This window comes from Danio aesculapii, chromosome 17, assembly GCF_903798145.1.
Source record: "Danio aesculapii chromosome 17, fDanAes4.1, whole genome shotgun sequence".
NCBI lineage: Eukaryota > Metazoa > Chordata > Actinopteri > Cypriniformes > Danionidae > Danio > Danio aesculapii.
The window spans coordinates 44,505,323-44,531,456 of record NC_079451.1 but is presented as its reverse complement, the minus strand read 5'-3'; the positions used below and the strand labels follow the sequence as shown (position 1 = coordinate 44,531,456).

At 32.0% G+C, this 26,134-nt stretch overlaps 2 protein-coding genes across 6 annotated transcripts in view; both read right to left on the bottom strand.

The window, feature by feature from the left end:
• Positions 1-2,427: 2,427 nt before the first annotated feature.
• On the bottom strand, positions 2,428-18,065 carry LOC130244922 (keratinocyte-associated protein 3). The gene is made up of 6 exons (XM_056477499.1): positions 17,974-18,065; positions 15,696-15,880; positions 12,906-12,965; positions 11,731-11,928; positions 9,996-10,130; positions 2,428-5,723 (listed from the first exon to the last, which is right to left on the bottom strand). Exons 1-6 carry the CDS (start codon positions 17,984-17,986, stop codon positions 5,628-5,630), a joined length of 687 nt encoding a protein of 228 aa, XP_056333474.1. The 5' UTR covers positions 17,987-18,065; the 3' UTR covers positions 2,428-5,627.
• A 4,377-nt stretch (positions 18,066-22,442) lies between these two features.
• ctbp2a (C-terminal binding protein 2a) overlaps positions 22,443-26,134 on the bottom strand; it is a 128,269-nt gene continuing 124,577 nt past the window's right edge. For all 5 annotated transcript variants that reach the window (XM_056476639.1, XM_056476638.1, XM_056476640.1 and 2 more), the window contains one exon: positions 22,443-23,916. In XM_056476639.1, the coding sequence (XP_056332614.1) occupies positions 23,736-23,916 (181 nt within the window). In that variant the 3' untranslated portion in view covers positions 22,443-23,735. The remainder of the gene's footprint in view (positions 23,917-26,134) is intronic.

Genomic DNA, 26,134 nt, shown 5'->3' with positions numbered 1-26,134 from the left:
AAAACGAAAGAAAGGAAATAAGGAAAAAATTGAAAAAATAAAGAACTCAGAAATATTGAAGGAAAGAAAGATGGAAAAAAAGAATAAAAAACAAAAGGAAGAAAGAAAAACGAAAGTTAAAAGATAAAAAGAAAAAAGAAAAAAAGAAAAACAAAATAAAGAAAAAAGAAAAAGAAAAGAGGGAAGAAAGAACCAAAAGAAAACAAAAGAAAGAAAGAAAGAAAGAAAGAAAGACAAAGATGAGTTAATAAAACTCTCCTAAATAAATTTCAGTGACCTTCATAACTAGGGAAGCAACGTAAGTTTATGATGCGTTTTCTTCCCTTATCTTGATCAAATGATAAAGAAGAACCATAAAGTTTGAAGCCTGAACTGGTTTTTGTCTCTGTCACCCTAATGCACTGAGTGAACAGCAGATGTCCAGAAATGTAACAGGTGCAGTGAAGTCAGCTTTATAATAACATTGAGAAAACATCCTCAACTTACACATGGATTTACACAGACCGACCTCAAGACGAACAAGGACACAAAACAGGAATTGAGAAAGATTTTTATAATCAGTCACTGAAAGAAGGTCTAAACAACATGTTCTTTAGGAGGTCAAATGACTATTTTGAACATTTGAGATTTAAAAAATGACACTTTTTATGATAATGTGGTCCCGTACTTCGCAAAATGATTGAGTTTAAAAACAAACCAAAAAATGTTCAAGCCAAACTTAAAGAAATAATAAGATAGATAAATGTCACTATGATAATGATAAAATGGTAATATCCATTTACCCATTTGTCAACAAAAAGCTTTCAATAAATTTAAATATAATTAAATTAGTTTTAATCATATTCATATATACTTACCGGCCACTTTGTTAAGTAAACCAGTCCATCTGCTGGTTAACGCAAATTTCTAATCATCCAATCACATGGCAGCAACACAATGCATTTAGGTATGTAGACATGGTAATTACAATCTGCTGCAGTTTAAACATCAGAATGGGGAAGAAAGGTGATTTAAGTGACTTTGAAGATATATTCTAATACATATTCTAATTCTATATATTGGGAGATATATTCTAGGCACATTTTGGGCCCATTAGTACCAATTGAGCATCGTGTCACCGCCACAGCCAACCAGAGTATTGTTGCTGACCATGTCCATCCCTTTATGACCACAGTGTACCCATCTTCTGATGGCTACTTCCAGCAGGATAACGCACCATGTCATAAAGCAGGAATCATCTCAGTTTAGTTTCTTGAACATGACAATGAGTTCACTGTACTCAAATGGCCTCCACAGTCCCGTAACTCAATCCAATAGAGCACCTTTGGGATGTGGTGAACGGTAGATTCACATCATGGATGTGCAGCCGACAAATCTGCAGCAACTGCCTGATGCTGTCATGTCAATATGGACCAAAATCTCTGAGGAATATTTCCAGTACCTTGTTGAATCTATGCCACGAAGGATTAAGGCAGTTCTAAAGGCAAAAGGGGTCCAACCTGCTACTAGTAGAGTGTACCTAATATAGTGGCCGGTGAGTGTAGCTAAGAATTTTAACTCTTTAAATTACTTTCTTTACATCATGCCACCGTTGTTCTTTAATGATAAATGCAATCTATATATTTTTTAATATATACAGTGCTCAAAAACAAAGTGGGGAAGAAACAAATTTGGGGAATGCACCAAAATGCAGAAAAATTGCCATTTTTTTTTTGTAAAAAAACATTTTGAAGCATTGCCAGCAAAAGTGTCTGACTTTGGCACTCGGATACAATTTTGTCACTTTTAATGGGTTTCAATGAGGACATTTTGTCCTAAAGATCATGATTGTTGTTGTTTTTGTAGTGTAAAACAAACATTTAAAGGGGAAAATGCTAATTTCAATAGAAAATACACAATTTTTGCCCACATTTATGCTGTTTACATTTACAGAGCCAAAATAGAAAGAAATAGAAATAATAAAAAAAAAAAAGAAAAGTTTCAATAAAATACACATTTTTTTGCCCATTGTTCTTCAAAAGGTCAAATAACTTTTCTGAACTTTTGAGTTCTTAAAAAATGACATACTTTTATGCTCAAGTTGATTGCACTCAAAAACACAAAAAACATGCTTTTATTCGAGCCAAACTTTAAAAAATAATAGGATAGATAATGGTCACTATGATAATGATAAAATGGTAATAAGATAAAATCAGACTTCCTCCAGAAGAAAAAATATTATAGGAATTACTGTGAAAATGTCATGCCTCATCTGAACATTACTTATTATTACTTAATATTATTATTAATATTTGAAAAATAATTACAATTTTAATGAATGAAAATGAATAATTTTGCCTGCGTCTTTAAAAAAGAACAATAAATAAATTAAAATCATAGCCTAATGCAAACCATATCCAATCATTATGGAGGAGTCGGGACACTCTATTCTTCATATCAATATGTATTTATTCAAATATAATGCACACTGATAACAACTACATACATGCTAGAATAAAAAGAATTAATAAAGTGAAATGTAGACATCAAAGGTTCGGTTTTCTGCATTGGAATGAGGGACTTTTCTGTAATCCGTCAGGAATTAAAAGCAAAATTACAGCTCTCTAAACAAACACTGTTTTGAAATGAAATCCCACGGATCATGAAGAGGGAAATCTCTTTGTTTTGACTGCCAGTCATGTCTCTATCCCTCAGCATTAACTACTTTAATCACGCTGGATTATCTGCCAATGCGAGATTTTCCCTGCATCATTGAGCCATTTTAACGTCTCTCACGGCACTTTGACACACTGCCAATGAAATATTTATAATGTCTACTGCCAATACAAAGATCAATCTATGGCACTAAGTAGTCAAAACAGTTGCTTTCTTTCAAACTAAAATACAATGTTATTCAGCATATCTGACATTGACAATAAAAATTTTTTAAAGCGTACAAAAGGTCACTTTAAAAAACTTAATTTTGAAATTATGCACAAGTTTCAATGTAAACAAAAACTAGCATATTTGTAACTACGTAAAAAAAAACTACATAGTGAATACCGTCTATCAGGGCTGCACAATATATCTTTACAGCATCGATATCAAAATGTGTGCATCCACAATAATCACTTCGCAGAATCTGCAAATGTTAAACTGGCATTATATTTGACCAGGAGCCACAGTCATTGAAGATTTTTATCATAATGGAGCAAAATCCTGCGACTGTCAATCAAGAGAGTTTAAGTATTCAGGTTTAAGAAATTGTACCATTTGTAACTTACATATTTTTAATTGAATTATTTATACAATGAAGCCTTTATTTATATTTCATTAATCAATTTATATTGAATTCTTCCCAAATAGATCTCTTTAAATCATCTGCTCAAACTGTATTTGTATGACAATATATCGCAGAAAAACAAAACATTGCAATGTCAGATTTTTCCAATATTATGCAGTCCCAGTGTCTGCGTTGTTTGTTTTGGGATTAATTACAATCTATACAAGTAGACAGAAAAGATTTGGTTTAAAAAAACTGAACTTATTTAAAAGGAACACTCAAATTTTTGGGGGATAAAGGCTCACTTTACAAACATTTTTGAATCCATTCAGCCAATCTCCAGGCAATTTAGCTTAGCTTAGCATAGAGCATTGAATTGGATTAGACCATTAGCATCTCACTCAATTTCAAAAAGGATTAGATAATTTTATACTCCCACTGCTTATTATAAATTGACATGGCAACACAAAACAGCCATTCTAACATTAAAATTTTTTTTTGCTTACAATGGTTTAGTCAAAAAATGATTAGATAATTTGTAACTAAATAAAAAAAAACTACATAATAAATACAGTCTTTGTTTTTTTTTGGATTAATTACAATCTATACAAGTGAATGGAAAAGATTTGGTTCAAAAACTTAACTTGATAAAAAGAACACTCAACTTTTTTTTGGAAATAGGCTCATCTTACAAGTTAAACAGTTGAGTTTTACCATTTTTAAATCCATTCAGCCAATCCCTGAGCACTTTTAGCTTAGCTTAGCATAGATCATAAAATTGGATTAGACCATTAGCATCTCACTCAATTTCAAAAAGGATTAGAGTATAATTTTATACTCTCATCGCTTATAATAAAAGAACAGGGCAACACTTGGGAACAAAGCAGCCATTCTAACTTTAAAAAAAAAAGTCTGCTGACAATGGTTTAGTCAAAAATATTAGATAATCCATTACTACATATAAATCAATACAGTCTATGTTGTTTTGGGATTAATTACAATCTATACAAGTAGACGGAAAAGATTTGGTTCAAAAACTTAAAGGAAAAAGTTTTTTTAGAAATAGGCTCATCTTACAAGTTTTTACAAACATTTTTGAATCCATTCAGCCGATCTTCAAGCACTTTTAGCTTAGCATAGATCAGTGAATCTGATTAGACTATTAGCATCTCACTCAATTTCAAAATGGATTCGATAATTTTATACTCTCACTGCTTATTATAAAATGACATGGCAACACTTGGAAACAAAGCAGCCATTCAACATAAAAAAAACATCTCTGCTGACAATGGTTTAGTCAAAAAATATTAGATAATTCATAAGTACATAAAAAAGATTACATAATCAATACAGTCTATGTTGTTTTGGGATTAATTACAATCTATACAAGTAGACGGAAAATATTTAATTCGAAAACTCAACTTATTTAAAAAAACACACAACCTTTTTTTGGAAATAGGCTAATTTTACAAGTTTCTGATCTAAGAGCAATTTTAGCTTAGCATAGATAATGGAATTGGATTAGACCATTAGCATCTCGCTCAAATTTCAAAAAGGACTCAATTTTATCCTCTCAGTACATATAATAAAAGGTCATGGCAACACTTAGCGACAAAGCAGTCTTTCTAACATTAAAAACATCTCTGCTGACACTAGTTTAGTTAAAAAAAAAAAAAAGAGTTGATAATTTAAATATTTAAAGCTTGACTCTGCTGTCGTTACATTGCTTACTAAATCTGACAAAATGATCCAAAGTTGCTATTTTCTAGGCTGATATGGCTAGGAAATATAAACTGTTAATAATGCTGGGTTTCAAAAAGTTCCTTCACGTTGTCCCAACATAAATCATTTACGTTAACTTAATCGTTTTAACAAATTTCAGTGGATAGAACATAAAACAATTAAGTTAAAGAAACTCAAGAATTGTGTAGATTCGGCTCATTTTAAAGAAGTAGTTTGAACAAGCAGCAAAAATCATTTTTGAGTGTACCCTCATTCTTTTTTAAAATTTGAGCGAGATGCTAATGGTCTAATTCGATTCAATGATCTATGCTAAGCTAAGCTAAAAGTGCTCCCGTCACACCAGGAGATCAGTTTAATGGACTCAACAATAATAAAACTCAACTGTTTAACACTCGGAGTATTGTAAAATGTACAAAAAATCTTGTGTTCCTTAAGTTTAGGTTCAATTGACCAACGTCTGCATCAAAACCTTCAAATCACCTACAAAAACAACATTATCAAATAACACGAATGCAAAATGTTGCTCCGTGTGAAATCTACCATTATGGTGTGTTTCACTACAGAGGGATCATTAAAGACAGCATGTAAATATTCCACCTGAACTTCAGGAATGTCTCTCTCTTTAAGCGCTGGCTGAGTGATGTGCAATGAGACGCACTCCTTGAGTCATGTGGTCTTCCTCCATCTTTGATCTGGATGCCTGTGCCTCCTCTTCCAGCTGTTATAACATACAATCACATTGATTCACTAAAATGCAGTTGATAGTATAGGGCTGTGCAATTAATCAACATTCAGTTTCCATTTAGATTTTGGCTTCCAACGATTATGAAAAAACATAATCGAGATAAAAAGATTGCGTCATATGCTGCCGTGTTTCCAGCAGTACACATAACATGTAGTCATCTTAAGGTAAGTGCCTAAATGCTCAAATACATGCAAAAATGCGTCAAAACGCAGCGCTTAGTGATTACTCACATTAACCCCAGATTGTTATAAAGAAATAACTAAACATAAAGAGTTGAGAATGAAAAGGCATGCGAAAGTGAGATAGAAATAAAACCTTTGGACATATGACCCATTAATGATCGCTTTAAATAATCGTGATAACAATTATGACCAAAATAATCATGATTATAATTTTCCCCATAATCGAGCAGCCCTTTTTGTCAGGTCATCTTTCTTTCAGTAATGCTAGTGAACAACTTGTAACAAAATTAACAACAAGTTGATTGCTGTATTTGAACATTTAAATGCAAATGAGAGTTTTCTTTCCTGTTTATGCAGTGCAGGAATTAACAGGGACCACTGTACAAACTTTCTCAAACGTTTTATCATAAAAGCAAGCATAATACCACAGTATCACAACATGCACCTGTATACTTTATAAACTAAATCGCTAAGCTCACTTACTAAATATTGCTTATAATAAAAGGACATGGCATAGTTTAGTTAAAATCGACAACCATATTGAGCTCATCATTGCTGTAATTTTCATTCAAATATGACATACAGTTGAAGTCAGAATTATTAGCCCCTTTTAAAATTTTATTCCTTTTTAAATATTTCCTAAATGATGTTTAACAGAGCAAGGAAATGTTCACAGCATGTCTGATAATATTTTTTCTTCTGGATAAAGTCTTTTTTGTTTTATTTCGGCCAGAATAAAAGCAGTTTTTAATTTTTTAAGAACCATTTTATGGTCAAAATTATTAGCCCCTTTAAGCAATTTTTTTTTGATGGTCAACAGAACAAACCATCGTTATACAGTAACTTGCCTAATTACCCTAACCTGCCTAGTTAATCTAATTAACCTAGTTAAGCCTTTAAATGTCTTGAAAAAGTGTCTTGAAAAATATCCAGTCAAATATTATTTACTGTCATCATGGGAAAAATAAAATAAATCAGTTATTAGAAATGAGTTATTAAAACTATTATGTTTAGAAATGAGTTATTAAAACTATTATATTTAGATATATTAAATAAACAGGGGGGCTTATAATTCAGGGGTATTAATAATTCTGGCTTCAACTGTACAAGACAAAACATGCAAGGTCCGAGAACATTGTTAAGAATGTGTTTCACAAATAATTCAGGGGATTCACGCACAACACGTTTTTATTTGATTAAAATATCTAGAAAAGTGTTTTATATTTTACTGACTTATATACTTAAATTATCCCAAAATGCTTTGATAAATATTCAAATCCAAAAAAATAAATCAATTTAAACTAGTGAGACGGAGTGTGTGCTGTGTGTTCATGCTAATGATCATTGATTTTCGGTTTGGTTTTATACAAAACAGTAAAATAAAGCAAAGAGGCTTTAATATGTTTGTTCGACTGCACAGAGGAGCATTATAACAGAAGCCCAAGATGTGTTTAGTCTAATAAAACAGCGCTGCTTTTTCCACACGATCACAAGCTGGAGGATCAGTAGCGCTGGACTGTGGCATAATAAAAGCTCTGCTGTTTTTCGAGATGCATTGCGCTTGTCTCTCATCAGCAACTGCTTAAGCGTTTGAGCCTTACTCTGCTTCATACAAGTGTGTTAAATACTTCAAATTCATCCAACAACATGATTTCTACAGGGGATGTAATGAAGACCACAACTCCCATGATTCCACACTCAGTTATAGCCTCATCAAAATCCGCCTTTGTTTGTTGTGAATACACACCCTCTAGGGGTAAAAATGACATATTGTGCCTTTAAATGTGTTAATCATTCTTAAATCTATAAAACATACACATAGCCATGTTATACATTTTAATATCACTTAATAATCCCTGAGGTTATTTTAAGTAATGAGTAGGGCCAGACAGAATCTGCAGACATTTTTTGCGATTTCTGCACAGAATTTTGTAGAAAATCTGCAGATTTATGAAGAATGATATTGGGAGTATCGTAACTAAAAACTGAAATGAAAAACAATATGCTTTTAACTTATTTAATGTTTACAATGCAAATCCAGTTAGATCCATTTATTTGTTAAACAAAGCAAGTCTCTCGTATAATATATCTACTAAAGGACAGAAAATGTTACTTTAAATCATATAAACATTTTCATATTAGTCAATAATATTATTGAAATTAATTTAAAAGCTGAATAAATATAAATTTTTCCCAGTACTGGGTTGCAGCTGGAAGGGCATCCGCTGCGAAAAACATATGCTGGATAAATTGGCGGTTCATTCCACTGTGGCGACCTTTGATTAATAAAGGGACTAAGCCGAAGGAAAATTAATGAATGAATAAATATAAATTTACACACATTTACAAAAGTAAATAAATAGACTCAATGATCAGCTAAACATCAGCGGAAATCTGCAGATTCCTGCGTGCGCATATTCCATTTGGGCCTAGTAATGAGTAATGTTCCCTCGGATTTTGCAGTACACAACTTGTTATAATACTTGAAAGTGCACATTTAGTTTTGGTTATTTCTTACTATGACATTTTAATGTACTTTAACATTAATAAACTGGTTATAACACTGGTTTGCAATGCAAATAATTTCATTAAGTGCTGTAATTCAGTGGTTCTCAAACTGGGGGTCACGACCCCTGCGGGGGTCACAGAATAATTTCAAGGGGTCGCGAGAGTGATTTAAAAATTGTGTAATTTTCAGTGATTATAATATATATTTTTCAGTATTACAAGTGAAAGCTAATATATTTTTAGATTTTTTAAAGATATTACTGATAAATTCATAAAGTATTTAGGACACATTCAGGCAGAATGCATCTTTGCACTTGAAGCGCAGCGCTCAGGAACAGTTTAAAACTGTTGTCATGTCAACTTGCCACAGTAAACAAAGCCGGCAACGCTTGTCCCGCCTTCGCGCTCTTCTTATTGGTCTGAATGGACTGAATCATTCAGTCAACGCCTTCTGCCTTCAGATGACAGGAGATACAACCACGAAAATGTAACACGCTGAAGATGAGAATGAAAACAACACTGACAGATTTAGTTTTAGAAACCAGCTAAAGCTACAAATAATGGCACATCTGATTACTGATCATGTGGTGAATGTTAATCCACCATCTACATTTTTCCAAGAGTGGATAAAAGACTTCCATTGGCTTCAAGTCCGCTATGAAAATAACTAAAGCGTTCACTGTAAAGTCTGTGGGACGGAATTTTCAGGTAACTGTTTGCCACATCTACACATTTTAAGCACGAGAGGTTCTGTTTAATTCTTTATTTAATGGCCAGACGCTGTCAGCTATATGTAAAATTTAACACCACGTACACCATCGCAAAAGGGCTTGCACTGACCAAGATTAAACTAATGTTGCAGCTTATGAAAAGAGCGGTATTGGTATTGCTTTTAAAATGACGTATACAAATAATAAGGTATATGTCAAAAGCATCTGTGCAATATCAGACACCACCCGTGAGGACACAGTACAGTTAACGTATTGTTAACAGATTCATTAATGAATTCGTGTCAAGCAGTGTGTGCAGGGCCGGTGAGCGGTTCGTCCGTGTATCTTTTGGTCACTCAATTATGTTATAAAAAGGTGTTTTCTTGTGATAACAGGATTTCATTGAGACATTTTCCTCACGCATGCATATATATATATTTTTTGCTTGTAAGTTTTGATTAGTGTTGATTTCAAATGCAATAAATCTGTTCATAAAACTTAAAATAAGTTATTTTTATTGTTTGGATATGCTTTGGTAGTGGGGGGTCGCGAGTTCTTGACGATCTTACATTGGGGGTCGCTGGCTTAAAAGTTTGAGAACCACTGCTGTAATTAATGATCCAGAAATCGTACACATGCTCAGAAAATAATTCACTTACGCATATAATAATAAGGAATGCATTGAATATAATGTAACAATTTTTTCTACCTCATACATCTAAATGGGTTCTGTGAAATTATTTGCATAATCTGTTAGATTCACAGAAGATCCCTGGAAGGATGATTAAGGTTTTACACAGCAGGTTCATAAGTTTAGCCATCTGCATGAATGCTAAGAGTTGTACCTGCTCTCTGATGTAGTTTTGCGCACATGGGCCGATGCCTCTTAACTGGAGACCCACAATGAAGCACCAAACGGACAGACCGGCCTCCACTGCAGTGAACGCAGCACAGGTGAACCACAGAGCAAGAGTTGTGTCCTGGACGAAGAACAGAAGATAAGTCACTTCATGATTTAACTATATTTTAATTCAAAAACAGACTAACTATTTATTCTCATATAAGTCAATGACGAGATGTTGTCCCATTTCAGTGACAGCATCACATTAAATGTAACGTTAAGTGATTTTATAAACATAGAAAGCATATTAAAAGTAAATAACAGTCTATTATACATTTAAAATCAATTTTGTAAAAATTTGTAAAAAACAAAATAATAATAATAAAATAAATCAATGTGTGTGTGAAAATGTTCCGTCATTAAGCACAACATATTTATAATTATAAAATCATTAACATATGTGTGTGAAAATATTTATATAACAAAACATCAATAATAATAAATTTTAATAGATGTTATATTCTTAAAAACATCATGTTGACAAATGGATGAAACCTAGAGGTTTGTATTATTCTAGAAAATGTATTAGTTTTAGGAAAACAAGGAAATCTTTACATAAAGTCTTTACATTTTTTCTAAAAATTCCTTTTATTGCTTTTGAAAAGAGAAATAACAGAAAAAAAGACTTAACTTCAAATGATCTGTTTACAAATGACTTTTTCCAGAATTATCTATTTACGAGTTACAACAAAAAAATAGTAAATAAAATGAAAAAATAAATAAAATTTTATTAATAGAGTCTTTAAATATTTTATCAAACAATTCTTTTTTTAAATATGCATGAAAATATATTTTTGGGGTGTATAAACTGTTGCTACACTGAATACATTTTTTTGTGGGCACCTTTTGTCAATCATAGTAATAAATTACGATTTCACAATATCCAATTTTTTTTTTTTTTTTTTTTTACTGAAAAAAAAAACAAACATTCAAACTGGACACGTACCGATGTAAAAAAAACCCTGCATTACACTCAAAAAAGGTTTACTGTTTGTTTGTTCGAACTACTTATTTAAAATGAGCTGAAACAACACAATTATTGGTGTTTTTTTTTTTTTTGCTATACCTTAATTGTTTTATTTTCAATCCATTTAAATTTATAAAAACTAATAAGTTAACTTAATTCCTTCATGAAGTCCCAATACAAATCAATTGTGTGGAAACAAGCATTTTTTTAACCATGGTTTTTTTTAAAGCACATTTCTAAACATAATAGTTTTAATAACTCATTTCTAATAACTGATTTATTTTATCTTTGCCATGATGACAGTACATAATATTTGACTAGATATTTTTTAGATTTAGTTTCAAGATACTAGCATTCAGCTTAAAGGACAATTTAAAGGCTTAACTAGGCTAATTAGGCAAGTCATTGTATAATGATGGTTTGTTCTGTAGACATTCGGGAAAAAAAAATTGCTTGAAAGGGCTAATAATATTGACCTTAAAATGTTCTTGAAAAAATTGAAAACTGCTTTTATTCTAGCTGAAATAAAACAATTAAGACTTTCTTCAGAAAGAAAAAAATATTACAGGAAATACTGAGAAAAATTCCTTGCTCTGTTAAATATTTGGGAAATATTTGAAAAAGAAAATAAATTCACAGGAGGGTTAATAATTCTGACTTCGGCTGTATATGGATATATTTCAAACAGGTTTAGTTTTAGGATAAGACTCACATAGATGCGTGTGGCATCAAAAGGGCAGTTGACAATGACTGGAGATCGTGCATTCACAGGCATATTTGTGGAATTACATCCTTTCATGAGTGCTGACCCGTCTCCTGAAATGGTCAAACTGATGGCCAGAATCAGCCCCAGTAAACACGCCAGTGTGAGCAGAGCGTTCAGAAAGGAACTTACTAACAGACCGATGTGCTACAGAAAGCAGAAGAACAGAGCTGTCAAACACTGCAGTGGTATATTACAGTATATTAACAAAACTGTCACTCATGTACAGTCAAGCTCGAAATTATTTATACCCCTGGAAAATCTGATGTAAATAAAAGCTGAGAAATGTTTTTCCACAATGATGCCTCCTATACATCCTCTTATAATATTGTGAGAAGGAGAGGGTTTTGAGTTTATTGCCATATCAGCTTCTCTGGCTATGTCATGGCAAAAAAAGATCGACAAGTTAAAATCTTTTAACAATTAAAATTCATCAACAGCAATAAATAATTCATAAGAAAATACATACAAAATACTAACAATAAACAAGATAAAAAGTTGGCAGCACGGTGGCTCAGTGGTCACTGGTTTGAGTCCCAGCTGGGTCAGTTGGAATTTCTGTGTGGAGTTTGCATGTTCTCCCCGTGTTGGCATGGGTTTCCACCAGGTGCTCCGGTTTCTCCCACAGTCCGAAGACATGTACCGTAGGTGAATTGAATAAACTAAATTGGCCATAGTGCATGTGTGTGAATGAGAGTGTATGGGTGTTTCCCAGTACTGAGTTGGAGCTGGAAAGGCATCCGCTGTGTAAAACATATGCTAAAAAAGTTGGCGGTTCATTCCACTGTGGCGACCCCTCATGAATAAAAGGACTAAGCCAAAGGTAAATGAATGAATGAATGAAAGATAAAAAACAGTTTAAGGTTTATTTTGATAAAAACTGTACACATTTGGAAGGTTTCACATTTAAAAACATTTCATTTAAAGTCTCCCCAGATAAAAATCATTCTCTGATAACATTAAGAATAGGGCATTCCACAAGAATAGGTTTATCTTTTGGGAGAAGCCCATGTCATTTCCGGTCCAAAAAAAATACTTTGTGGTTGAATAAATGTAACTTTAAATTCTGAATTTGCCAGGGGTATGAATCATTTTGGACTTGATTATCTGATTATCCTACTTACTAGTTTCCAATTGGCAATATTCCTTGACACCAATATGGCAACAATTCCACTTCCAATGCTCTGAGGAAAAGAAAAAGATTAAATTCATTTGGTTTGAGGACATAAACTTGCATTTTATTTTCTTTAAAAAAAAGAAAGAAAAGAAATGTTTAAACTGCTCAGGAAGCATACGTTGAATGTGTTATACACAGCTTAAGTCAAAATTATTAGCGCTAATGTGAAATTTTTATTATTTTAAAAATTTTCCATGCTTAATGGAGAGAAGATGGTTCTTCAACACATTTTTCAACACAATAGTTCTCTCATTTCTAATAACCGATTTCTTTTATCTTTGCCATGATGACAGCTTACTTAAAAATAAGACTTTCGCAAGAAGACAACATTAATACTGTGAAGAGTGTGAACATTTCCTTGATCTGGTAAACTTCATGTGATAAATTAAAACAAAAAAAACAAATGTAATTTTAGAATATTTATGACATCAACTGTGTGTATACGGTTGCCGTTAATAAGCGGTAATAACATTTGTAATGACTTTATTCAAAGTGATTTTAAAACTTACTTTAAATGATCTGAAGGCAAAGTAAGGTTTACAAAAGGTTCACCTTTGATCCATACATGTATACATAAAAATGTAAACGGTCTATAAAAATCACTCTTTAGTAAAACACGTCATACACTTTTTGTTTGTTAACCTGCGTTTAGATATTCAAGTTCAATTCAATTCAATTCACCTTTATTTGTATGGCGCTTATACAATGTAGATTGTGTCAAAGCAGCTTCACATAAAAGGTCACAGTAAATAGGAACAGTGTAGTTCAAGTAAAATATAACCTAAATATAACCTAAATCATACATTTAGTTTTCTTTTAAAAACGTCCTGCCGTTATCAGCACTCAATAAATCTTGGGATGTTCGAGGTCGTGAAGGATGCACCGTTTTTATCCTTCATTACCTGGGAAATGAAGGACGAATTTTGAGGCTGCATTTTAAAGGAGTCTTCAAATTTTTTTTAATCAAACAGCCTTCTTCGTGCCGTGATGACGCAGCGCCCTTCAAATGCATCCCTTCGGAGGATGCAGCCTCGGCTGAAGGTTTGACTTTCACATTACAAGATGTACGATATGGAATTACTAAAGATTGTTCTGTTTTGCACGATTTGATAAATATTATCATTGTTTGAGCCAAATATTTTATTAAAAAATGTAGACATTTCAAAATACCTCCACTACACAGTGTCTTCATAAACGAACTTAAAATCTTTTCGGATGCCCTGGCTAAAATGAAAACAAATTGTCTTAAAAATGTTTAATTTATTTGTACGTCAGAAGTTGTCACAGTTCAAAAATGAATGTGCAAATATAAAAGCAGCTTTACCTCAATATTTAAATGCAGTCACACAAATTTGGTTTATTATGAAAAGTGAGGTTTATTTTTGAGATTCTGCAAAAACTATTGAGAGTTTTTTTATCAAGTTCAATTATTAGTGTATAGATATAAATAAAAATCACAAAAACACATATATTTATCATATAAAGCAATCCCGTCTCAATAGAAGACTTGGATTAAACCAATCGATCAATCTGAATTTATTTTTTGATGGCTTTATGGATGTTTTAAAGCATCAGAGTTTTGAACATTTGCTTGTAATGCAATGATGTGCAATTTTTGTAAAGCTGCTGTTAAACTAATTATTGTATACAAATAAACTTGAATTAAACAATCTTGAGTTTTCAGACGGTGAATGAACTAAAAATACTGTCAATGATTAGAGCAATTCTATGCAAATGTCAACCTTGCCATGAAAGAAATTAGTGAAACCGTTTCTACAATTTTGTGTACGCAAGAATTTTACAGTGCTTTAAAAATGCTCAAATGTCTGTCAGTATTTTCAAACTATTATATTTGATTCACCAAAGTCACATGAGTGCCAATTTCACATCTGTCACATCCATTACCAAGCTTTTTCCTCATAAATGCAAAACTGTAAAATAAAATAAGATCAATCATGTTTGTTCTATAGAGAGTCAACTCTTACCCTTTTAATTAGCATTATTTTTTGGGGTTGTCCAGTTTAATTCACAGAATTTCTACAAAGTATGTTGTAGACTGTAAACTCGCTAACTTTTTTGGTCACATCCATAACGCATGTTCCTTTTCCTCATTTAAAAATCTAAAAAACGTTTTCAGATTGATGTTTTCTGATCCCATAACTCTGTGGTTAGTAGTTTTGGAAAATATAAAAATGTTTTCATGTAACGTTGACATACTTTCCATGTGAATTTACATTTTGAGATTGTAGTGCAAATGTCACATTCATAACATTTTTTCAATTCAATTCAATTAATCTATGGCGCTTTTACAATGTAGATTGTGTCAAAGCAACTTAATATAAAATTCTACTAAACTGAAACTGTGTCAGTCCAGTTTTCAGAGTTGAAGTTCAGTTCAGTTCAGTGTGGTTTCAATTTCACTGCTGAAAGTCCAAACACTAAAGAGAAAATCCATCGATGCGCAGCTTCACAAGTCCCAAACCAAACAAGCTAGTGGCGAGGACAAAACCTCACCAATTGACAATAGTAAAACGAAAAAAACTTGATAATTTTAATTATTGGCATTAAATACCAAAAAATAAAAAATAAAAAATAAATAAATAAATAAATAAATAAAAACCACACACACCATCCCTGTGTGGATTTAAATTATAAAACATGTAATCGTACACTTTGAGCGCATAATCTCTCAAGATTTAAAAGCCAAAAATGGGATGCAGGAGGAGTATATACTTACCAACAGTCCTGATGAGACGGAGATGATGTTTGATACGGTGTATTCTGTTGAGATCTCATTGCTAGGTTTGGATACGTGACGTAATACACTGCCATGGACAATTGCACTGAGAATAAAGTTAACATGACCAATGACGATGAGGGTCAGTCCTTTCTTCATCAGCCGCCCAGGGCCTTTCTGCTTATCTAGAAAAGAGCATGATTTCATTGTGTTCCTCATACTTAAATGGGATAGTTCATCCAAAAATCATCATTTACTTACCATTCACTTGTCACAAACCTGTTTGAGTTCAGCTGAACACAAAATAAATTATTTTGAAAAAAGTTGGAAACCTGTAACCATCGACTTGCATAGTGTTTTTTTGTCCTACTATTGAGGTCAGTGGTTACCAGTTTTTAACACTTTTCAAAATATCTTTAAATAACAGAAAAAGGAAAATCAGATATGTATGAAACCACGTGAGGGAGAGCACATTTTCATTTTTGGGTGAAATATCCCTTTAAGACAGACATGCCCAAATTAAAGCATGCGGGCCAAAGTTGGCCCATGGTAACCTTTCATTTAGCCAAAAAACCAAACTTGGTTGTAGGCCGAAGGTAACTATAGTAGCCATAGTTAATTTCCTAATTTATTTATTAATATTTAAAAATAACTATAAAACATTGCTTTATATTAACTAATACAACATATATATTTTTTTACATATTATAATGAAGTTATTACAGTAAAAACAAAAATAATCTCATTTATGACAGAATGGAGTTACACTATTTTGCCTCGATTTCCTCACTGATGTCTTCTGCATAGTTCTCTATCCATCGAGTGACATTATTTATATTTTTGTAAATCTGATTTATTTACAACATTTAATTTCGGTTAGCTTTTTGTGTAGTTCAGCAACAAAACAAACAAACAAAAAAAGGTTATTACAAATTGCAAATGATGATCTATTTTAAAGGCATTCGCCCCAACCCTCTCACTCTCTTTTCAGATGGGATGGTGGGCCAAATCAGAGTTCACAATTGGCCAACTTTCACCCATGGGCCCTATTTTTGGGCATCTCTGGTATAGAGATTGCCGTTTCAAATTTAATGTAACCTTTCACTTGTTTGTTCAACTGTTAAGCTACAAAAAAGCTAACTGAAATTAAATGTTTCAATTTAAATGCTGTAACTAGGTTTAAAATGTACATCCTGTCACCCGAGGGACAGATGCCAAGACTTTGGTGAGCGAATAGAGGCAAAGACAGATTTTGCTTGACTAGTATATTCAGCATTGAACTCCACTGTGTTATAAATGCGATTGTTTGTTTTTAAGTTATAATCTAAAAAGTTATACTGCATTAGTTAAATAGATTTAAAGCAATGTTTTCTATTTATTTTTAAATCTCATTAAATAAATTAGGAAATTACCCATGGCAACTCTAATGTAAAATAGTGTGATATATTTATCTTTGGCGCACAACCTAAAATTATATTTGTTTTTTGCCCTTCAATCGAAAAAGTTTAGGCACCCCTGCTTTAAGAGGTCATTGGATTGCAAATAAAAAACCTGGGCATTTGCACTGATTTTCATAAATCGTGGATTAGTTTATGTAGCGTTTATTTTAAATAAAACTTTAACTTTATGAGTGTTGCTTTAGTAAAAATATTTGTAACACATTTTGGCTTCCCTATAGTAATCTAATAGTAATAGTAGTGCCAAGACTTTTGTGTTTTTGAAGCATACTATAGTGAATTACATAAATTAATTTGTTGTGGTAATCCTATGATTGCTAACATAAACTAATTTACCAAATACTACACTACAACACAACGCAATTTACTGTAGTAAAACTAAAGTACACGACTACAGTGTTTGTTAGTTTATCAGTTCGTGATAGTTAATAATACAGGTAAAATTATAACACAAACAGTGTATAATACACGTAATATACTAATGTATCGTTAAGAAACACACTAGTTTTTACTATAAATTACTATAGTATGTTTCGTGTGGGTTTACAAATGTGTATAAAGTAAATTTAAAGCATTTTTCTTCGTTTGTTTGTGTTAGCTACATATATGTAACTTTATTTATAGATGTATAACAATAAATATTATTTTCTCCATTAGAAAAATAAAAAGGTAAATGTAAATATATCAGCAGCCTCGTACTTCACGAGAACAAATAACTGATAACTTATTGGAGGCTTTTCTCTCTTTTACGGCTTCAATCAAACTATAAAACGACTATAACTCCCGTATCTGCAATAAAACGAAGAAAACGTCGTTCTTACCAAAATCACACATATCTTTCTCCGTGTGTTTAACCTCTGTTAGGAAGGAAAAACTTGGAGATCATACGCAGACAGTTTCCTCCCTTCATGCTCTGACGTCACGCGCAACTTACCTGTGCAGCGGAAGTAGGGGGAGCCAGAGTACAAAGGTCAGTCGCTGCGAATATAGACCTCCAAACTCCACTCACTTCACAGATGCAAATTTGTTAATCAAAAACCATTTTATCCTGCGATACTAAAAGAATTAGAACATTATACGAACAACATAAAGCAAAGCACGTTTTCTTACTTGAAACCTTTAAAATCTTTAATTCCACAAGGCCGTTACCGTTTCTTAAATGTATACTTATCCATACACTCACCGGCCACTTTATTAGGTACACCTTATTAGTAGCGGGTTGGACCCCCTTTTGCCTTAAGTACTGCTTAATCCTTTAAGGCATGGATTCAACAAGGTACTAGAAATATTCCTTAGAGATTTTGGTCCATGTTGACATGATAGCGTCACACAGTTGCTGCAGATTTGTTGGCTGCACATCCATGATGCCAATCTCCCGTTCCACCACATCCCAAAAGTGCCCTATTGGATTGAGATCTAGTGATTGTGGAGGCCATTTGAGTCCAGTGAACTCGTTGTCATGTTCAAGAAACCAGGCTGAGACGATTCGCGCTTTATGACATGGTGCGTTATCCTGCTGGAAGTAGCCACCAGAAGATGAGTACACTGTGGTCATAAAGGGATGGACATTGTCAGCAACAATGTAGTTGGTACCAATGAGCCCTAAGTGTGCCAAGAAAATATCCCCCACACCATAACACCACCACTAGCCTGAACCGTTGATACAAGGCCAGATGGATCCATGCTTTCATGTTGTTGATGCCAAATTCTGACTCTACCATCTGAACGTTGCAGCAGAAATCGAGACTTATCAGACCAGGCAACATTTTTCCAATCTTCTATTGTCTAATTTTGGTGAGCCTGTGTGAATTGTAGTCTCAGTTTCCTGTTCTTAGCTGACAGGAGTGGCACCTGGTGTGGTCTTCTGCTGCTATAGCCCATCCTCCTCAAGGTTGGACGTGTTGTGCATTCAGAGATGCTCTTCTACAGACCTCAGTTGTAACGAGTGGTTATTTGAGTTACTGTTGCCTTCCTATCAGCTGGAACCAGTCTGGCCATTCTCCTCTGACCTCTGTCATCAAAAAGGCATTTACGGATATTTTCTCTTTTTCAGACCATTCTCTGTAAACCCTAGAGATGGTTGTGTGTGAAAATCCCAGTAGATCAGCAGTTTCTGAAATACTCAGACCAGCCCATCTGGCACCAACAATCATGCCACGTTCAAAGTCACTTAAATCACCTTTCTTTCTCATTCTGATGCTCGGATTGATACAGTGAGTGTTGTTTGTCTTATTTATATTTAGCTTTTTGTACACCCCTGACCTTTGTTTTTCCTTTTTTACTTTCTTCTTGGATTGCTCTGTATTCTCTGCTCTCTAAGCATTAATAATAAAAAACTCTATACAAATAAATAAAGAAATGAAAAAACACAAATAAAATTAGAAAATTAATATGAATACTATATGCATAAATCATATTTATCGCCTCATACGCTGAGGGGGGAAGTGAAATATGATTTATCCATGTAATATAATATTTTTATTAATAGCCTAAGTATTTGATACTACACAAAACATTAGATGTTATTGTTATTGACTTATAATTATAATGCATAGATTTTCTTTTTAAGAAAATTGTAACTCTTAGTTTGAGTTGCTTTAGCGCGCTGCGAAAAAATGATCTGGTTTATTTCCTTTTAAATGCATTTAATAAACTGATTTATTTAGAAATGGTTAAATCAAAATGTAAAACCAATATGCTGTAGTCATGATAAATATGACTCGTATTTGTTTTATGAACTGGTGGCTTTGCATATGGCCGTTATAATACAAACTGATATTCACCTCCTATGGCTTTGCTGTTTTGCTACTTAATGCAGAAGTATATTTAGCTTCTCTGCATGAACTGTAGCAGTAAAACTGTGTCTGGCATCTGTCTGTCCATGCGAACTATTCAAACAATGATAGAGCTGATCCACTGACACTCATAAAAACAATGGCAGTGTCCAAAGTCCTGGCATATGCCGAAGACACACCCTATAATATCAGCACTGAGCAAATCCTGGAGTAAAAGCAAAGCATGAGCATATACCAGCAGAATTATGTAAAGTGATTATATTATATTATGTTATATTATATTATATTATATTATATTATATTATATTATATTATATTATATTATATTATATTATATTATGTGACCCTGTAGCACAAAATAAGTCTTAAGTCTGGTATACTTTTGGCTATATACCATATTATTCATTCATTAATTTTCTTTTCGGCTTAGTCACTTTATTAATCTGGGGTCGCCACAGTGCAATGAACCGCCAACTTTTCCAGCAATTGTTTTACGCAGCGGATGCTCTTCCAGCTGCAACCCATCACTGGGAAACATCCATACATACTCATACACCACAAACAGTTTAGCTTACCCAATTCACCTGTAGCGCATGCCCTTGGACTTGAGGGGGAAACCAGAGCACCCGGAGTAATCCCACGTAAACATGGGGAGAACATGCAAACTCCACACAGAAATGCCAACTGACCCAGCCGATGCTCGAACCAGCGACCTTCTTGATGTGAGGCGATTGTGCTACCCACTGCGCCACCATGACACCCATTTGTAAGACTTTTTATCTTGACAGTTTATGGTTTGTTGACGGTCTTTTGGTTCATGTTTAATTAATGTTAGCACATATTTAAGGATTCTGCATATCACCGATGTCCATGTTATTTGTTAGTTTTGTACAAAAGGCATGTAATTTATTGTTACAACTATTTTCTTATAATTTACACTACAAATAAGACATTAACAGCCATTAAGGTCATTATTTGGGTCACTTCATGTGTTTTAGATTCATCTCTCTAAAATTAGATCGCCTATTGTACTATTCAATTCAATTCACCTTTATTTGTATAGCGCTTATACAATGTAGATTGTGTCAAAGCAGCTTCACATAAAAGGTCATAGTAAATAGGAACAGTGTAGTTCAGTTTTCAGTGTTTAAGTTCAGTTCAGTTCAGCTCAGTTCAGTGTGGTTTAATAATCACTACTGAGAGACCAAATACTGAAGAGCAAATCCAACGATGCGCAGCTCTACAGATCCCGAACCATGCAAACCAGTGGCGATAGCGGAGAGGGAAAAAAAACTTCACTAATTGGCGAAAGTGAAGAAAAAAAACCTTGAGAGAAACCAGGCTCAGTTGGGCACGATCATTTTAATTTCTCCGCTGGCCAAACGTCTTGTGCAGAGCTGCAGTTTCAGTGTACTACAATTAATCAATTGTTAAAGCTGTTAATATTGCAGTCATTGCAGACGTAATTCTTAAATTTATAAATGCTTTATCTGCATTAAATATTGTCATTGTTAGTGTTACAACAATTATTATTATTTAGATTTACTACAATAGTTTATTATTTATGCCTGTACAGTGAATATGAGACTCTAAATGTGTATCCATCAGGTTATTGGCTTGTTATGAGCATTTGTTTAACACAGTTTCAAGGATATGTGTAATGAGAATTGTTTGTTTGTTTCTTTTATTTAGCTCTGATGATGATTTATTCTGAAGATTAAACACTTTATAAACATCAGACCCTGAGAGTAAAGTGCATCTCTTCAGCTGGGAATGCTACAGCATGTCTTTGGACTGTGGGGGAAACCGCAGCACCCAGAGTAAACCCACGCCAACACGGGGAGAACATGCAAACTCCACACAGAAATGCCAACTGACCCAGCCGGGACTCGAACCAGCGAGCTTCTTGCTGTGAGGCGACAGTGCTAACCACTGAGCCACATTTATAGACCATTTTGAGTGACGTAAACAAAAAAAATAGACCCAATTTATTTCCAGTTTTGCATTTTTAATTTCTGTAGCTTTCGAGAATCCAAAAAGAGCCACATATTGATAATGTTATGATAGCTGTTTTAACATTAAGTTATGATTGAATTGCCTCTTGTTACAGTTATCAAATAGTTTGATAACTTGCAGGAAATGTTCATGGGCCAATGACAAGACCACATTTAAATGGTCTATATTTATGTTTAATTAAGAAAAAAAAAAGGATTCAGAGAATATTTCACAATGTTCCTGTCATTTAGAGACCCCAGGAAAAACCTCAAAGTGTTAAAAAACTAGTGTTAGTTTTTGTATTTTTCTAACCGGCCAAAATCTACTGAATATATTCTCATCAGTGCATGCAGATGAATCTATAAACCCAGAGCCACAGCGACCCCTTGTGTCCTCAAGAAGCATGTGAAAGGCCATCTGAAGGTCACAGCTCTGCAGAAGATGCTAATCTGCCCTTCCTGAACGTGTGTACAGCAAAACAAACACACAAGCGCAGAAAGTCAGAATGGTATTTTTATTTGAACTGTACTGTATGCTAAATGTTCACCTCGGTACAATAAACAAATACAAATACTCACACTAAAAACCAAACCTACAGTTCTGGAGCCAACCTGACTGGAGTTGGCCGAGGATCTCAGAATATTGCATATAAACAACACAATGAGCTCCGAACAGTGCGCTTCCACATAAAGAACCCCAAAAAAATCAAATAAAAATCAAATAAAAGAAACAGGGAGAGGATCACAGGAAAATATGGTTACAAAAAACATTAAACTAGACGATACAAATCTAATTTAACTGCCATACATTCAACACCAAATAAACGCACTGGATGATGTCAGATCTATAAAAATACCTCGGGTATAGGCTGATGAGAAGGAGCAAGGGGATTTGGATGTGTGTGTGTGTGTGTGTGTGTGTGTGTGTGTGTGTGTGTGTTTTGGAGTAACCGGTGAATGTTCTTCCTGAGACGGGGCGGTTTTTCACTCCAGTCCCTTTTTCTGTGTGAGCTGCCATCAATTTAGTGGGATTTCAGACACAAAGAATCAAATCAAATCAAACGTTGACATGCACTCAAATCCAAATTGCCATTTATTTTTCTGGAAAACTTGATATATCTTAAGAACCTGACGTTTGCATTTCAAGTCACTGAAATGAACTGAATCGATCAGTAAAATAGTGTGCTCTAAAAGACGGAGTGGTTTCTGAGCTGGTGCTTGTTGAATTTGTGCAATTCTGTAAACGAGATCAGCTACGCAAAAAACATCCGGAAAAAAGCTAATAATTACACTATCACCTTCATTTCTGGCCCTCTCTCTCTTTTCTTTTAATAGATACACTGTATATTTATATATATTTATATTTGAATCATTATCAAGCACTTTTTTAAACACTGAAACAAAGACGAGCACTAATTCTGCAGATGTAAAGAAAGAATAAGGATAACTGAATAAATTGTGAGTCCCGTTTCTTCTTCCTGATGGAGGAAGACATGAAGTGCGTGGCGTATGAGATCTGTCAACATTTTCAACTGCGAGTTTTGTGGGAAAGGGAGGCGTGGTTAGTTAGCCACACCCCTTTTGACAAAAAAGCACCGCCTACTTGCATTGGAACATATATATACGATCTCCTCCCCTTCACAGAACGACAGAAATGAACAGTAAAACGCTGAAGACGACAGTGGAGAGACGTCTGTGAAGTGTGTGTGTGTTTTCCGGTGCAGCTGATTGCTTGTTCACCCCTTTTTCACTGTCTCTTAGTCTCTTTGATTTGCAGTTTTGCTGAATGACTGGTTAGGATTTGGCGAGGTGTTCTCTATGGTCGTTGTGTTTGAGGAGCTGGGTGGGCGACGGGGCTAGGCTGGGCTGGGTGCCGGGCGGGAGGGGATGGGCGCTGGGCAGCCCGCCTGGCATCATGCCCTCTATCTGTCCACCCATGCCACCAGGAGAAACACCCACCGCTCCTGGAGGAAACCTGGCAGAGAAAACATGAGTTGCGTACTAGCGTTATATACAGTCCAGTTTAAGGCAAATTTATTATAATTAATTAATTCATGAATCCTCTTTATTAATATTATTATTATCAGTAGTAGTAGTATTAGTACACTGTAAAAATATCTGTTAATTAATAGCTATTTCTGTTTATTTACTGTTGTGAAATGCATTTGCTCTCCTCTGTCGACTTTTATTGTTGAAAATTCAACTGTAGAGTTTAACAAAGTGACGTTACGTTTATTGACATTATAGTAGCTTTAAATAATATACATTATGTATAAGAAATCATATACAGTATACAGAAATGAGTTTGACTCACAGAAAATGTACTGGCAGCTTATTACAAGTTTTTTGTAGTGTATTATACAACACCAATCCAGACAAATGATTACTTTAAACCAGGGTGTGAATTATACATTGACCTATTTTATATATATATATATATATATATATATATATATATATATATATATATATATATATATATATATATAAATGAAAGATAAATATATCAATATTCTAATCTCATATGAAAATTGAAGTCAGATTAAATTTAAACTAATTCAACTTTGTGCTCTGGAAAGACCAAACATGCAGTGAACCTTCATCCACCAGTAGACACCGCCATTGGACAAACTGGCTGAATCTTATAATATTAATATTACCTTAAAAATGTCTAAAAAAAATAGATAAATAAAAACTGCTTTTATTCCAGCCAAACCAGAAGAAATAAGACTTTCTCCAAAAGAAATAATATAATATAATATAATACAATATAATATAATATAATATAATATAATATAATAAAACAATATAATATAATATAATATAATATAATATAACAATATAATATAATATAATATAATATAACAATATAATATAACAATATAATATAATATAATATAATTTAACAATATAATATAATATAATATAACAATATAATATAATACAACAATATAAGATAAGATAAGATAAGACAACAATATAATATAATATAACAATATAATATAATATAATAAAATATAATATAAGACAATAATATAATATAATATAACAATATAATATAATATAATATAATATAATATAATAATATAATATAATATGATATAATATGATATAATATAATATAATATAATATAATATAACAATATAATATAATATAATATAATATAATATAACAATATAATATATTATAACAATATAATATAATATAATATAATATAATGTAACAAAATAATATAATATAATATAATATAATATAATATAACAATATAATATAATATAACAATATAATATAATATAACAATATAATATATTATAACAATATAATATAATATAATATAATATAATATAATATAATATAATATAATATAATATAATATAATATAATATAATATAATGTAACAAAATAATATAATATAATATAATATAATGTAACAAAATAATATAATATAATATAATATAATATAATATAATATAATATAACAATATAATATAATACAATATAATATAATATAATATAATATAATATAATATAATATAATATAATATAATATAATATAATATAATATAACAATATAATATATTATAACAATATAATATAATACAATATAATATAATATAACAATATAATATAATATAATATAATATAATATAATATAATATAATATAATATAATATAATATAATATAATATAATATAATACAATATAATATATTATAATATAATAAAACAATATAATATAATGTAATATAACATAATATAATATAATATAATATAATATAATATAATATAATATAATATAATATAATATAATATAATATAATATAATATAATATAATATAATATAATAAAACAATATAATAAAATATAATATAATATAATATAATATAATATAATGTAACAATATAATATAATATAATATAATATAATATAATGTAACAATATAATATAATATAATATAATATAATATAATATAATATAATTTAATATAATTTAATATAATATAATAAAAAGAAATAGACTTTATTATATTATATTATATTATATTATATTATATTATATTATATTATATTATATTATATTATATTATATTATATTATATTATATTGTTACATTATATTATATTATATTATATTATATTATATTATATTATATTATATTATATTATATTATATTATTTCTTTTGGAGAAAGTCT